Source organism: Arachis hypogaea, chromosome 6, assembly GCF_003086295.3.
Source record: "Arachis hypogaea cultivar Tifrunner chromosome 6, arahy.Tifrunner.gnm2.J5K5, whole genome shotgun sequence".
Classification (NCBI taxonomy): Eukaryota; Viridiplantae; Streptophyta; class Magnoliopsida; order Fabales; family Fabaceae; genus Arachis; species Arachis hypogaea.
In genome coordinates, this window is record NC_092041.1 from 2,157,597 (window position 1) to 2,173,984 (window position 16,388).

The following is a 16,388-nucleotide window of genomic DNA, read 5'->3' on the forward strand; positions in this document are numbered from 1 at the left end:
GTGCATGTAGCAACTCATTGGCCAGCAGCGAATTAGTCTTTGACCTGCCGAATCGGGAAATACAGTGAAAAAAAAAAATAATTAGAATATACGACATTAATCAATATGAGATTTTGCAGATATCACCTTTCATTACTCCAGTCAGATAATTCGACGACTGCCTCAACTTACAAATCTGGGATCCATCTCACAATCTGTATCAGAAATTTATAGTACATTCTTATATATTTTGGATAGAAATTTTAAATATCTCATATTTTAAAAAATTAAAAATGTTTTTATATTTTTCAATTAATTAGAAATTGATGTATTTTTGAATTAAAAAGTTAAGGATGGATTTACTTCTTTTTAATAATTCAAATACATTTTTAAATTATGACGCAAAAACAATAGAGTCATTAGTCAGTACATGCCATGGATTTGGTGGAAGTCGTTGAGCGGAAACCATTCATTACATTCCATGTAATTAAAGAAAAAAAGAAAAGAAAAGAAAATGTGGTTGATGATGTGTGGGGCCTCTCCATGTCCATCGAATATGGCACAAAAAGTCATACTCCTTCTCTGTTTATGCATATGCTAAGTGCTGAAGGAACGCGAAGCGGTGTGGAGTGAGTGAGACTGTGAGAGTGAGAGTGAGAGTGAGTGCGAGTGAGAGATGGGTCTGCTTACAAACAAAGTATTGAGACATGAAATCAAGCCTGGCGATCACATCTACACTTACAGAGCTGTTTTCGCTTACTCTCATCATGGTCTCTCTCTCTCTCTCTCTCTCTCTCTCTCTCTCTCTCTCTGCAATGTCCCTTCATTTCCACAATTTCTATCTAATTTTTCCTTAATGTGGCTTCTTTCTGTTAGTTCAACCTTTTCTTTTCTTTTTTCCCCCTACCCATGCATTTGATTTAGGTAAATGTTTACTGAATTATGGAAAGAAAAAAAAGCTGTGTCGGTGTTGGTGGTGTTGAAGGATCCACTCACCCTGCCACGGGCCGGAAAAAGCATTTGCATTTGTTTGTTTTGTCATTCAATTTGGGTTTTCGTATTGACCCCCTCGTAAACTAGGTTATATAAATCGAGATTGATTGTTTTTGTTTGAAAGTCAACATACATGATAGGGAGATCTGATTAAGTTGCTTTGGAGATTGGACAATGCAAGTTTTGTTTCAGGGTCCGGGAATCATTTTATGCTCTTTGTGGTCACTTTTTGTTCAGATTCTTAATGTTGGTGGGTTAGCCTTGTCCGTCATTTGGTTTGCTCTTAAGTTGACAGCTTCTAATTGATGTCAGTTGCTATGATTAGTAGCATGTATAAGTTGACAACTTCTTGCTTGATGAATGTTTGGATTTGTAGTGAAAATACTGACTATTTCTGTTTAAATTTAGATATGTTTGTACATGTAGGACATTTGATTTATGTTATGCCTAGACTCTTTGATAGATTTATGTAGTTTTGTTAACCTTTCCTCTTAGAAAAGCTCTAAAACCCCAAACCAAATTCAGAATGGTATTTAGCAACTGGTGTGTTGATTGTGGAATCTAAGTCTTTTGTGTTACCATGCAGGGATTTTTGTTGGGGGAAGCAAGGTTGTGCATTTCAGACCTGCGCGAAACTTGAAGTCAATCACCGAGGCATCTTCAGACCTGGATGATCAAACATCAGACCCATGTCCAATCTTTCCCGATTGCGGATTCAGGCAGCCAAACAGTGGTGTGGTTCTTTCTTGCCTAGACTGCTTCCTTCGAAATGGGTCCATTTACTGTTTTGAGTATGGTGTTTCACCATCCGTTTTTCTTACCAAAATACGGGGAGGCACGTGCACTACTGCATTATCTGATCCACCGGAGACCGTGATCCATCGGGCAATGTATCTGCTTCAAAATGGGTTTGGCAACTATAATGTGTTTCAGAACAATTGTGAGGATTTTGCTTTGTACTGCAGAACTGGCCTATTGATAGTGGATAAGCAAGGGGTTGGAAGAAGTGGCCAAGCTTCTTCCATTATCGGTGCCCCGCTGGCTGCAATGCTTTCTTCTCCACTCAAGTTGTTGATGCCAAGTCCTGTTGGTGTGGCAACGGTAACAGCAGGAATGTACTGCATGAGCAGGTATGCAACTGACATTGGTGTAAGAAGTGATGTGATCAAGGTTGGAGTAGAAGACTTGGCCGTGAACTTGGGATGGCATTGCCCTGATCAGATGCAAGAGGAGGAGGAGGAGGAGGAGGAGGAGGTGGTGGATCCTGGAGTGGAAACTTCAGACACACAGATTACCACTGTCAGATGATTTGGCCATTTATTCATCCGTATCTGCCTAGGTTATGGGACCTTCATGTTAACCTTAGTGCTATTGGTTTCTAGTTATTCAACTTGTGCATGGAGTGATGTAACAATAATATAATATTCAGTATTAATGAAGTATAAAATCCGATGTTTTCCTTTTGATTGCTCCAAATCCAGCATTCTACTTGGGCAGCAACTGAACCATTTTGCCGTGCAGCATGAAAAACACACACATTTACTTTTAGTATTTTCAATCTTGTTTAGGCACATTATTTGAAGTGTGGAAACAGTTTTGAAATGCAAATTCTTACTGATAATTTACTTTTTGTTTTCTTCGATCTCATTACTGAGAACCAGATCCTCTATACGCATATTGAAAATAGAATGAGGCTTTTCTCATTTGGGAAGTATATAATGTCATCATCAATCACATAAGAAGAAACTTATAGAGGCGAAGAAAGTCAGACTCGGACATAGTTACAACCTTAAGGGATCCAACCAAATCTGTTGATGGATGCAAAGTTTTGTTGTTAGCCAATCCAATCCAATCTAGTAACAAATAAAGATGGCGACGTGTTAGTTAGCACCTAAAACCTGTTTCTCAACAGCACTGCAACTCTTTAATAAGCTTTTATTTATTTAAAGTAAATATAAAACTAGTCTTAAGAAGCCAAAACTTAAAATTGTCCAAATGATTGTTATTGCTGTTACCTGTTATCTTCATTTTTCCACATATAACATTTATTTATTTGTTAATAAATTGTCGTTTTGAGTTGACATGCAAGGGAGATATTACATATTATCTTTTTATAAATTATTTAATAACTATAAAATAGAAATAAATGGAACAAAATTTATTTAGTAGGTTGGAAATTGAATCCGCAACCAACAAGAGAAGAAGAATATCATTGATTGATCTGAATCAGAGAGAGAGAGAGAGAGATGGCTAATCTGTATGTGAAGGCGGTGCCACCGGCGGATCTGAACAGGAACACGGAGTGGTTCATGTATCCAGGGGTGTGGACCAGCTACATCCTCATCATCTTCTTCGCATGGCTTCTCGTCCTCTCCATCTTCCACTGCACCCCCGGCATCGCCTGGACCATCATCAACCTCGCCCATTTCGCCGTCCGTAATTCAATTCCTTTCGTTCTTTCTTTCTTTGTTTCTTGATTTATTCATGATTGATTGATTGATTGATTGATAGATTACGTATCACTACTTCCACTGGAAGAAAGGAACCCCGTTCGCGGAGGACCAAGGGATCTACAACCAGCTGACGTGGTGGGAGCAGATTGACAGCGGCAAACAGCTCACTCGTAACCGCAAGTTCCTCACTGTTGTCCCCGTCGTTCTGTATGTACTCTGCATTCAGTTGAGAGATTTGATTATTGAATTTTGAATCAATAATAACGTAACTGATTTTATTGCTTGCTTGCTCATCAGGTACCTCATTGCGTCCCACACAACTGACTACCGACACCCCATGCTGTTGTTCAACACCCTGGCTGTCATTGTCCTCCTCATTGCCAAGTCCCCCAATATGCACAAGGTCAGGATTTTCGGAATCAATTCTGACAACTGACTCTCTTCTTCTTGTAATGTTTTGCTGCCTTTTAGGTATAAAATCCAATAAATCTTTTCACTTTTTTATTTTTTTTTCTCAACTACTCACTCTGCCTGCCGCCTGGCCCATTCAACTAGATCAAACTAATTGTATTTCCATCACAAAACTATGTATGTGTATCTTGTCATTTGAATTTAATTCAACTTGTGTTACTTCTCAATAACATATTGAATTTCACCTTGTAAAGAAAAGGAAACACGTCCATCAAACTTCCCTTTAAAATTCTAACACGATTATTTTTACGTGTGAAACAAACTTTGTAAGCAACATTCTATGTGGTTTTACATTTAGGCGTTGCTAGAATTTTTAGTACTTAAGTCTGGAACATAGTGCATAACAAAACTGATATATTGATGTAATTTTGTACATAATATTGATATTGTCTTCTTTCTGTGTGTGGTAATCCTTGTCCTTCACCTTGATAATATTATATTGGAAAAGTATATAGGTAGACAATGAAAATATTAAACAATGTGAACAATAGATATATCGGATATTCATTTTACTAGATGTATGAATGGTTATTTTAATATTAAGATTTAGATAATTAATTTGAAAGTGTAGTGTGTTTTTATTTGATTGGTGATTGTTCATATTATTTAAAATAATCATTGTTTACTTAATATTCTCCTATTATATTAGCTTCTTTTCTAGTAAAATTAAATAATCAATAAAATATAAGACAAAGGGGGAAAATACAAATGATGGTTTTCCACTTTTCCTCCGGTCGCGCAATTCTATATATATATTTTTTCGCTACTGGTACTTGCTTTTGTACTAAACAGATTAAAATTACTTTTAGTGAATATGCAGATAAACACCAAATCCAACAAGACTTCTGCATTTTTTGCTACTTTTTCTCTGTTTCTCCCTTTGCGTATGATAAACTTTTGCATTGCATAGTGACAACAACGAAACAAAAAATATATGCACTTTCGATTTCCTTGCCTGAGCCCAACTTTCCAGTTCGCAGCCCTTTGTAGGCTGTTGGAATCTATCAATAAACTGAACTTTGTAACTTGAAATTCTAAATAAAAAGGAAAAGTATAGGATACAATATACTATCTGTAAATTTATTGTTAACAATAATTAATATCAAAGATATTTCTATTAGAAGATATATGTATAAAGAGACATTTAAAAAATACATTCACAAAGATATTTTTATTAGACACAACCATAAGAAGATATTTTCATTAGATATATTCATAAAGATACTTCCATTAAACACAGCTATAAACAAGAGTTGGCAAGAGTTGATAAAATTCTTGTTGGTTATGTAACAAAATTTGAAAAAAAAGAAACATTTTAAACTTTCAGCTATAAACAAGAGTTAGCAAGAGTTGATAAAATTCTTGTTGGTTACATAACAAAATTTGAAAAAAAAAACATTTTAAACTTTTAACAACGCTTGTTTATAGTTGAAAAATTGATTGAAAAAAAATATATTCATGATATTCATATTAACCATCATACATAATAAAATATAATAACATTATCTAATGTATTTAGCCGATTCTATTTAGTACTTCGGACTACTTTAGATAAATAATTTAATTAAAATCTTATGAAAAAGAAGCTTAAAACATAAATATTTATATTAAAATTAATTCATAAAAAATTATCTTTTTATTTATAATTTAGTTTGTGTTTATTTTAAAATGGAGTAATAGACATTTTTTAAAAGAAGAAAAGTCATTTTTTTATTTTTTCATAAATATTTAAAATATTTTTTAAAAAAATTACAAGTTAATTTTAAAATGTCAAATATTAACAGTGACTTTTTATAACTTAAAAATTAATTAAAAGTATGCTGGATCTTTCTAGACAGGAGCTTAGTGTGATAAAAAAATGTAGTTATAGTTATAACTTATAATGTAATATTTTTATTATTAAGTCTTTGCTCAACTAATATATACCGTATTTCTATTATCAATATAATATATGCCTAATAAAATTTTGCTAATATATGTTTTAAGAATATTAAAAACATATTTTATAAAAAATTATTGAAAAAATAACAAGTTTAACAAATTCAAGTGAAACGAAACCAGATGAACCTAAATTAAACTAAAAAATTAACCGAAATTTCTTAAGAAATAAAAAATTTTGTCAATACTTAACAGCAGCATCAAGTGAACCTTAATTAATTCACAAATGAACCGAAATTAGTTCAGATTTGAATAAAAACTAACGAACTAAACAACCACACATGAACAAGTTCAGCAAATTCAAGCGAAACGAAACTAAATGAACCTAAATTAAACTAAGAAATGAACTGAAATTTTGTAAGGAATAAAAAATTTGGTCAATACTTAACAACAACATCAAGTGAACCTCAGTTAATTCACAAATGAACTAAAATTAGTTCATATTTGAACAAAAACTAACTAAACAACCACACATGAACACGTTCAGCAAATTCAAGTGAAACGAAACCAAATGAACCTAAATTAAACTAAAAAATGAACCAAAATTTCTTAAGGAATAAAAAATTTAGTCAATACTTAACAGTAGCATCAAGTGAACATCAGTTAATTCACAAATGAACCGAAATTAGTTTATATTTGAACAAAAACTAACTAAACAACTACACATGAACAAGTTCAACAAATTCAAGCGAAACGAAACCAAATGAATCTAAATTAAACTAAGAAATGAAACGAAATTTCTTAAAGAATACAAAATTTGGTTAATACTTAATACTATCATCAAGTGAATCTCAGTTAATTCGCAAATGAATCGAAATTAGTTTAGATTTGAACAAACAGTAAAAAAACTCAATCATCAACACAAACACATCAACTTCATTTCTTGATCTAAATGAATCTCAAATAAACTAAGAAATGAAATAAAATTATTTAATAATGACATCAGAGAAAATCAGAACGAATAAAGATGTTAAAAAATGTTGGTATTATTGTTGGTGATGATGATAACAAAAGAGAAAGATAATGAAAAAGAAAAAGAAGAAGAAGATGCAGCATTAGGAAAGAAGCGACGGCAGCGAAACGTGCGCGCGTGAATTTAAAATACTTGTTTGGACTTGATTCGGGTTATGACTTGAATGTAGAGTTTTATTCATATAATATAGTTGTATTCAGTTTTAATTTTAATATTTTAATTTTAATTTTAATTACAATTAAAAATGTCATGTTACATATTTTGGTTGTTCAATTTATAATTATTAATTAGTCATTGATAATATATAAGAGAGTTAGATAAGGGTGAAGGAATGAGATAGAGAAAAGGAGAAAGAAAAAAATTTAATTTTAATTGTAATGAAAAAGTGACATATAACAAATTTTAATTATAAAATTAGTAATTTAATAGATGTATCACATAGGATTTAAATTAATGATTTACTATTTATGATCTAATTAAAATATAATAAATTAATTTTTAAAAAATTAGTTGATATTAGATATAAAAAAGTTTTAAAATATTATTTATTATTTATTTATATACTAAAATCAATTACTAATATATATGTATATAAATTTATATTATTTGATTTATTTTTAAAATATATTTATATTTTAATAAATATTTATATTTATAGCTCATTTTAATATACACTTAGTGTGATTGGAAAGAAAAATTAACTCTCTAACATTACTCGTTTTAAAAATATTAAGGGTTATCAAAATTATTCAAGATATAGATTAAGACTAAGTGGCTAGTTTGTCATTGTTCTCACTTATTTATTTATTTATTATTATTGAATTTCTATAGAATTAATTGAAAAAAAAAAAGCATACAAATTAATAACATATCAACAATCAAATTTAGCAGCGGGGCATTATTCATAAGCAAATACTGTGGATTCCATCTGAGCCTCCAAATGGGCGCGCGCCACTCCAGCTCTTTAATTTGTTCATCCCTCATTCAAATTAAATTGGTCTTATCTTTGTAATTATTTTGGTCAACAATGGGATCTTGCTAGATATGAAGTTGCATTGTGACTTGTGAGGAGGGTACATAGGGTTGTTTCTCTTTTATTTCTAGTTTTTTTTTTTTTTATCGAATACAGAGACACTCGAACTCACGACTTCTTAAGTGAGTATGAAAAGACTATGTCATTTAAACTATAGCTAGTTGGCTCTAGCCTTCTTTCTTTCTTTAACTTGTTGGGCCATATATATATATATATATATATATATATATATATATATAATCGTAAATAGTAAATACCAAAGTGAAGGAATTCCAGACAAGTGATGAGCTATTTAACCATTTCAGTACTCGGCAAAAAATATCTATCTTTTCATGAGAAACAGATAGTCAAAGAAAAATGAAGAAACAATATTTTCAGCAAAAGAAATGACAAAAGGACGAAACTTAAGCAGGCACAAATGCCCCACTCATCAGGAAAACTATTATATTCACGAACTTGCAAATTAAAGCAACAACAAATTATATGAGTTTCAACATAGAGCTGTTGGTAGTAATTAAAGAAATTAATAATTAAAGTGGAAAGAACACTTTGATTTTCAAAGATATTCGTACAGACCAGGCCCGAATGAAGGGAAGAAAGGCATTATTACATATATACATACACACATTAAGATTAGCATATATGAGTAAAGGTGTTAGTTTTTGTCTCGCGATTGAAATAATAATAGTTAATTGATGATGGACATGTGAAGGCATTGACCTAAATGATGGAAATGATTTCCACTTGGGCCAAGAGAATGTTTAGAGGGTCCCACTTAAATACCGAAAGAAGGGTGTGCTCTTGAGAGAGTCTTTGCACATGCCATAATTAAAAGCGGAACATCATCGATCACTCGTGGAATTGAGGATCTGTGTCGTGACTCATGCCTCTCTCTTCCTATTAAAATAATACAAATCCTTCAAAGTGGTCGTCCATTGTATTAGGTTTGTGTTTGGTTGGGGCAGGTACGTAATTTAATCCGCTTTTATTTTGGGGTAATGCTAGAGCGATAAATTAATTGTCACAACCATAAATAAATGTTAAATAAAATAAATTATGACTATTTTTGACTGATTTTCTATAGTTACCAAATATTTTGGTTTATTTTGATATGTATTGTGATTAATCAATTATGTGATTTATGTAACAGAACTTTGTTGTCAATTTGAGTTTTATAATTAATGCTTGCAATAATGTGATCCACAATTTAAGCCCGCCATTAATTGTTGCGGACATGAGCAAATTAATTAAAACATGCGTTGTTTTTCTTCTTTTCCTAATTTTCAACCGAATAATTCCACCAAAGTGCTTTCATGGTTGGAAAGAATCTTGATCCGATGGGATAATTTAGATAACAAAGCTGACAAACCCACTAATTTTTGCACAGATAGATAGAAATAGTAACCATAGAGAGGGAGCTAGCTAGCGCACAAACCACTCAACCAAAATAATAATAATAATTAAACTTGAATAATTAATATATATCGGAGTCTTTTCCTTAATCATGATCAAAACTCAAAAGTCATTTGGACCAAATCTTTGAAAGCATACATGAATAAAGTTGATTGATCTACTTCTGACAGAAGAATTCATGAATACAAGTTGCATGTCCTGGGGCAAATTAAAGCATGACCTATATTCAGCTATTCTTCTATCTATCTATCTATCTATCTCTCTATGTAAAAACATTTCAAGAAAGGAAAAACAAACCAAGAGTAAAACGCTCACATTGTTGAAATAGCAAATGTATACAAATTAAGAGCAAGTAATTAATAATAACCATATATATTATCCTACTACTGTGTTAGCTTCTCTCTGAACAATTTCAAGCAGATTATATATAATTAAGAAGATGAGATGAATGCATTGCATGATTGTCATCATTAATTTTCTTCTTAATTAATAACTAATTACCATGATGAGCCTTCACCAATAATACCAGTCCAATACCCAGTTGAATTGTTCCCAGCTTGTTGTTTGTTGTTTTGGTCAACTCCAAAAGGGAACAGAAGCCTCCCATTATTATGATTATCATTATTCTCTACTTGCCCACCATCAACCAAAGAAAACCCAAGACTGGGCTTAATCTCTTGCATGGGAAACCCAGAAGGGTAAAGAGCATTTGAATTTGGCATCAATGAAGAATGGACATAAGGAGCAGCCATCCCAGAAGACCTTAGCAACTCAATCGCTGATAGAGAACTTGGAGCAGCAACAGCAGCAGCAGCAGTAGAAGAAGATCCATCACCTCCTCCTCCTCCTCCTCCGGTTTCGAGTTTCGGAATCTCAACATATGCAGACAAAGCATGATGATGAAAGTTGTCCATAGCTGGAAAAGCTAAATTGAGATCATACCCTCCTCCTTGCATCATTTTATTATTAGGGTTTTGTGGTGGGTTCAAATCTGGAACCTTTGGTACAGAAGATGACGATAGAGAAGATGAAGAAGAAGAAGCTGATGATGAGATGATCTTCTTATTCTTCCTTGAACCGCCACCAACAGGGACGTTGCGAAGAGAGCCTCCCTCAGTCCAGTACCTTCTGCAAGTCTTGCAGAAGTACCTGGGCTGAGTGAGGCTATAATTGTTATAGTAACAAAACTTTGTGTTGGTTGAATTGCACCTTGGACAGTTCAATTGCTCTTGTGGCCTTGCTTTCTTCTCCAACACTGGCCTTGCTGTGCATGAAGAATTCCCAGATATTCCTTCCATGCTTCTTCAACCTCCTAACATATTAACAACAAATAAAAATAATCTTCTTTTTCACAATTATAGATCACATGAGCAAAGGAAAAAGAAAAGTAGTGTAAACTTCCTTTTGTAGAAAGAGAGAGAAGATGGTGGAAAATTATATAAATCCAAAGTTGAACAAATTAAAGATACTAATAATAACTCCTCTCAAGTCCAATTAATTAACTTGATACATACCATTAATCTAAGATTTTCATTATTAAACCTAATCTCAGAACATAGAAGAAAAAGAAAGAGGAAAGCAATAAGAGAGAGAGAGAAGTGACCTTGAAGCTGGTGGCTGGTCCTTAGTGTAAGAAAGAATGTTTTAGTTGGTTTGTGGGTTGGCTTTATCTGTTGGCTTTACTTTATGAATGATACAAAGAGAAAAAGTATCACAAAAGAAGAAGAGAAATGTGTCTGTCTCTTTTGACTATTAACCTTGCAGTAATTAATTAATTTGATTTGATTTCTCTTTTGCTTTTGTTTTAATTTACGTGGTGGAATAATGAGTGGGTTTCTCTTTCTTTGCTATATCTACTTTCTTTTGTCAAACCATCTTTTTCTTCTCTAATCAACGACCATTCATCACAAACCTATATATATTCTTTTATGTAACTAACATACACAGATCCATGTTTTCCATTATTCCTTTCATTCTCCATGATGCTTTAACATATTAGGGTTTTAATTTCTTGCAAAGTTATCAAATTGGATTCTCTCCTATCATGATCGGTCGTCTTCATTTTTTACCTTTATCTATTTATGCAATAACTTGTAAACATTCTATGTTTTGGAAATTTGGAAAAGCTTTATTTCATGGTTGATCACTCATAATAAGATAAAGGGTAAAAAATCAGGTGCAGTCGACTTCACGTGAAATTAATAGCTGAGAGCTGTTACATAAAAATTTAGTTAAATTAGTCAAATCATCTAATAGCTCCTAGTTATCAATTTTACGTGAAATCAACTGCACTTGAGTTTTCATCTAAGATGAAACGTACTGAAACCACAACTCAATTGCAACCAACTGCATTAGACGAGCGCACCAAGTAATGTAACTTTAACGGTTAATTACTTGATAATTGGATGATCTCATTTTATGAATTTATTTTATTTTATTTTATTTTATTTCTGTATATGGTTAGTGAAATTTTTATATCAAAAATATTTGTTAACAAAAAAAAACCAAAAACAACTAAAATTTATTTTATTTATTATTTATTAATTATTAATAAAAAATTAATAAATATTAAATAAGATAATTTTTTTTTATCATTTTAGCATTACTGTTTTTATATATAATAAGTATTTAGTCATGCAGAGTTACATAGATAATTAAGTTGTTTTATAAAATCACTTATTACTATTTTAAAATTCTCATAAACACAAGTTGATTAGTGATTATAAATGACATGATCCTTTAATCGTAGATAATTATAACAAATATGGTCTAAAATAAGAAGGTGCTTAATTTGAAGAGTGAAACGCTACGGATTCAATGCATCATTATGCATACTGTATGTACAACTCGTCATGAATGAGAAAATCATGATCAATATTGAATAGTAAGTCAATTAATCTGGACTTAAAACGTGAGGAAATGGGTGTGTTTTTTGGAATGTTTTGGAATTAAGCAATGTGCTTAAGCTTGAACTAATCAGAAAGCAATACATGAATTCGCTCACATCATCATTCCATAATTATATTTTCGCATGTTTTGCAAAACAATACTTGTCTATTAAGAAAATTGTAGTATTAAATTTAAACGGAAATATAAACTTTATTTATTTTTGCTAGAAAAAAATTTTAATTTGATTGATTGTACCTCTCGTGAGCTGATATATTACCAAAACATATTAATTTAGTCAAGAGAAGAAATAATTTTGCATCCTAAAATGAGATACAGCGTTGCTTTATGCAGCATCGATGGATCATGATATTCATAGCAAAGAACAAATTAATTAAATTAAAGGGTAAGAGAGGTTTTTCAAATACATAAAAAAGTGGGTGTCAATATAGCCGACAAGAGGCGACAAAAAGAGGCCACCATGGGTCCCAAATAGTGCGCGGATGGGATGGAAAAAAGAAAAAGAAAAAGATCCTTCAATCTTTAAATACTATTATTCAATTGAAATTAATCATAATTAATTAGTGAAATCTTGTTCAATTGGGTACCCTTTTGGTTGTGATGGGGACGCCTATTGCCTTCAATTACTTTTACTTTATTTTATTTTTTACAAACCATACAAACCCAATATTACGAATCCTCAGTTAGCAATGGAAGTTCTGCCATCACAGATAATATTCCTGATGCTTTAATTTCCAATAAAACAAAACATATATAATACAGTATAACTGCAACTTATGGTAGTATTATGTATTACCCTGACACAGAAAGCGTTGATTGATTCTCCAAACAAAAGCGAATGGTAAGGAGTAGTGAATTAGAGAAGATTTGCATATACGTGCATGCTATTGGCCATCATCATTGACTAATATTGAATTTTTGATACGCATCAAATTAAAATCCATAGACTAATCAGTAATCACTAATGTATGTATGTAGGTGTATGCGTTAACTTTGGTTGCGTTTGTTTACAAGACACTGACTGCGTTTGTTTATAGAGATAAGACATTAAAACAGAAACACTGAAACTAAAATTGTATTTTGTGTCCATCTTGACACACGGAAACACTAACAAAGAACACAACTTATATTTTTTATTTTTTTTTTCATTATTTTTGTTAATTTTTCATAATTATATTTTTTATTATTATATTTTTCATCTCAAATTTTTTAAATGAAAAAAATAGAAATAAATTAAATTTTTATAATTTGTTTTAGTTTATCACTAAATAGAATACAAGAACATAAAATTTTATGTCTTTATCTATCAATATCTTGTCCTATTATATTTTATTATTAGTATCTTTTCTTATCTTATTCTTAGAAACAAATGCCTTTTGGGAATAAAACCTCTTCCACCAAGAGTGTACTATTCAATTATTTAATTAATTTGTTGTTGCTAAAGTCATGGCATTAGAGGAATATATAATGTGCACGATTCTTACTAGCTAGCTACAACAAGCCCTGTCAAATTAAAAGATATTATGTCAATATCTTTGAGAGAGACAGTCACTTACCTGGTGGCTGGTATGTGATGAACGCAAGCCATGCCAATTCTTTATTATTATTATTATTTCAATGTTCATATACTCCATTCAGTTGATTGGTACATTTATTTCAATAGGGAAGACTTTGAGATCCTGATGATGGAATACTTGTGTGCATGTAGCCCTACCCTGGCGACCCACACTTTGAAATATGTATACTTGGTGTTTCTCAAGATTTGTGTGTTTGCGAGACCAGCTAAAATCAGTAGCGAGACTATTGGTGTTTTACTATGTAACCAAAGTGGTTCTTTCGAACATGACAATGAAAAAGAGTTTGTATAAGAGAGATTACGAGTAAATACCCATAATGGTCTCTGTGATTCGGGTCGTTACTTAATGTGGTTCCTGAGATTCCAATTGCACCATTGTCACTACAAGAAAAACACCCATTCAGGTACACTTGAAAAGTGTAGCCAAAAGTGAAAAAAAATGATGCCTTAGGCTACGGCTACACTTTTTGGGCTACGGCTCGCTTTTTGGGGTGATTCCTATTCGGCCGTTGCTTATTCTCAAAGGCTACGCTTTTCTGCACCAAGGGCTACGCTTTTGACGTTTGGGAATAGGCTACGCTTTTCAAGTGATGCTGTCCAGAACCAAAGGCTACGATTTTCAGCTTTCATTTTTTCAGAATAGACTACGCTTTTCAACGCTACTGCATCATTTGTAAAGCGTAGCCACATTGTATACCATAGCTACTTTTTATAAGTGTAGCCTTAGGTCCCTCTTTTTTTTTTGTATACTATAGCTACTGTATATAAGTGTAGCCTTAGGTCTCGTTTATTTTTTTTTGTATACTATAGCTACTGTATATAAGTGTAGCCTTAGGTCTTTTTTTTCTGTGTATATATATAATTATCTAATAATTATTAATACAACATAATAGTTAATATGATTACATGTATAATAATTCTGCATTTTTATTTAAATGAGTTGAATATTACAAAATAAAATAAGTACATAATTGTACTAAATAATTTCTTTATATAATAAAAATTATCTCTAACTAAAATATATCTATAATATTGATCCAAAAGTACTAGAATAAAGTTAACTGTAAAAATTCATACATCTCAAATATACTCTTCACTATTATTTAAGAAACAGAAAATTCATACATCTCAAATATACTCTTCACTACTTTAGGATAGCGGCGCTAGAGTTAAGCAACAGAAAATTTAAGAACATTAAAGAATTAATGAACAACCTACAACCAGAGCCACAACATGGCATGTCCAACCTGGTAGAGTGTATAGACACCAACAAAGTTAAGAGACAATGAAACTTACATCATCAGAGAGCTTCATGTTTTTAGTGTGTATACGAAGAACTTCAAGTCGACCAACTTCATCAGGAACACCAATATCAATTTTCCTATAAAATCTACCGAACCTTCTCAATGCTGGGTCAATGCTGTTTGGGTGATTGGTAGCTCCAATAACGATAACATGAGCACGAGATTTCAATCCATCTATAAGAGTCAAAAGCTGTGAAACAATCCTCCTTTCAACTTCACCATGTGTCTTCTCCCTCTTGGGTGCAATAGAATCAATTTCATCAATGAAGATGATGGATGGTGCATTCTTTTCAGCCTCTTCAAATGCTTTCCTCAGATTGCTTTCACTCTCTCCTACCAGTTTGGACATAATATGCCTTATAATAAAAAATAATATGCATAATAAACTAAATTCACAAATGAAACCAGCAAGAGTGATCAGAAGCACTAATGAAGCAGAAATAATAGAGTTGTTGTACAACAACAAAAAATATTCACTAACCCTTCGGCAAGCTTTAACTATATCTGACTCTGGGAATTGAGCACCACTTCGAATGTCCTATCACCATAAATAAAAACAAATAACTCAACCTAACTAAATGGAAGTAGAAAGAGGGAATTTGGATGCACAAAGTATACCTTGCTATAGTACCACTTCAGCAACATTTCCTTTGCCACCCCGCACATGCCACAAAAATAGAGTAAATTTGACATGACCTGCATATGTTACCAAAATCACAAGAAAGAAGTAACATTTACTTTTACAAGACAAGATAGTGTTTTAGGGATAGAAAAAGAACCTTGTTGCACAACCACTCAGTCCAAGATGGTTCTTTGCATAGAGGTGAAACAAGTATCAAACCAAGTACACGTTGTCTATACTTCATCTATTGTAAACAGTAAACACATAAAAATATTAGAAAAATTGAACGATCCATTATTGAAACTCTAATGTAATTTAAAAAGGGGAGAGGCTGTATAGCACCAACATAATAACTTACAGCAAATAAGGTAAGAATGTAAGCCCCGACAGCTACTCCTATGCACATTACTGCACTAAGACTGCAGAAAAAAAGAATGTCGTCGGGGTCAGATTGCCTTCTCAAAACGAACAACTGCCAATATTCAAAGTCTAATGGAAATTGGTGTAAACTAATTTTCTTTATGTCATTAAATGGAAATCAATTACAGATTAAGCTTGAACTTACTCACCCAAAAAAGTTGAGAACCTCGGCTATTTGATCTGCAACAACTCTTGAACAAAGTACAAGATGATAAGAAAGCAAAAACTTAAAATATTATCAATGAAGAAATTTATAACAGTGAGGAGATATATACATCAAGTAACAATAATCAAAACCCCTAATCA

General features: G+C 32.0%; 3 protein-coding genes and 2 long non-coding RNA genes across 6 annotated transcripts; 2 read left to right on the top strand and 3 right to left on the bottom strand.

The window, feature by feature from the left end:
• The first annotated feature begins 421 nt into the window (after positions 1-421).
• Positions 422-2,448, top strand: LOC112695291 (protein LEAD-SENSITIVE 1). The gene is made up of 2 exons (XM_025747571.3): positions 422-749; positions 1,559-2,448. The coding sequence occupies exons 1-2, from the start codon at positions 656-658 to the stop codon at positions 2,278-2,280; spliced, it is 816 nt and encodes a 271-aa protein (XP_025603356.1). The 5' UTR covers positions 422-655; the 3' UTR covers positions 2,281-2,448.
• Positions 2,449-2,650: 202 nt separating this feature from the next.
• Positions 2,651-3,865, bottom strand: LOC140173556 (uncharacterized). The gene is made up of 2 exons (XR_011862788.1): positions 3,727-3,865; positions 2,651-3,641 (listed from the first exon to the last, which is right to left on the bottom strand). It is a non-coding gene; the product is annotated as an uncharacterized lncRNA (long non-coding RNA).
• Positions 3,215-4,094, top strand: LOC112695292 (uncharacterized). Its single transcript, XM_025747572.3, has 3 exons — positions 3,215-3,404; positions 3,484-3,632; positions 3,723-4,094. Exons 1-3 carry the CDS (start codon positions 3,219-3,221, stop codon positions 3,859-3,861), a joined length of 474 nt encoding a protein of 157 aa, XP_025603357.1. The 5' UTR covers positions 3,215-3,218; the 3' UTR covers positions 3,862-4,094.
• A 5,284-nt stretch (positions 4,095-9,378) lies between these two features.
• On the bottom strand, positions 9,379-10,992 carry LOC112695293 (dof zinc finger protein DOF2.5). Of its 2 annotated transcripts, none has more exons than XM_025747574.3 (2): positions 10,857-10,992; positions 9,379-10,565 (listed from the first exon to the last, which is right to left on the bottom strand). In XM_025747574.3, exon 2 carries the CDS (start codon positions 10,549-10,551, stop codon positions 9,751-9,753), a length of 801 nt encoding a protein of 266 aa, XP_025603359.1. In that variant the 5' UTR covers positions 10,552-10,565; positions 10,857-10,992; the 3' UTR covers positions 9,379-9,750. The 2 variants fall into 2 exon arrangements, with proteins under 2 accessions (XP_025603359.1, XP_025603360.1); XM_025747575.3 differs by having other exon boundaries at positions 10,768-10,884.
• Positions 10,993-15,673: 4,681 nt separating this feature from the next.
• On the bottom strand, positions 15,674-16,048 carry LOC112698040 (uncharacterized). The gene is made up of 3 exons (XR_003151362.3): positions 16,021-16,048; positions 15,820-15,906; positions 15,674-15,736 (listed from the first exon to the last, which is right to left on the bottom strand). It is a non-coding gene; the product is annotated as an uncharacterized lncRNA (long non-coding RNA).
• Positions 16,049-16,388: the final 340 nt, after the last annotated feature.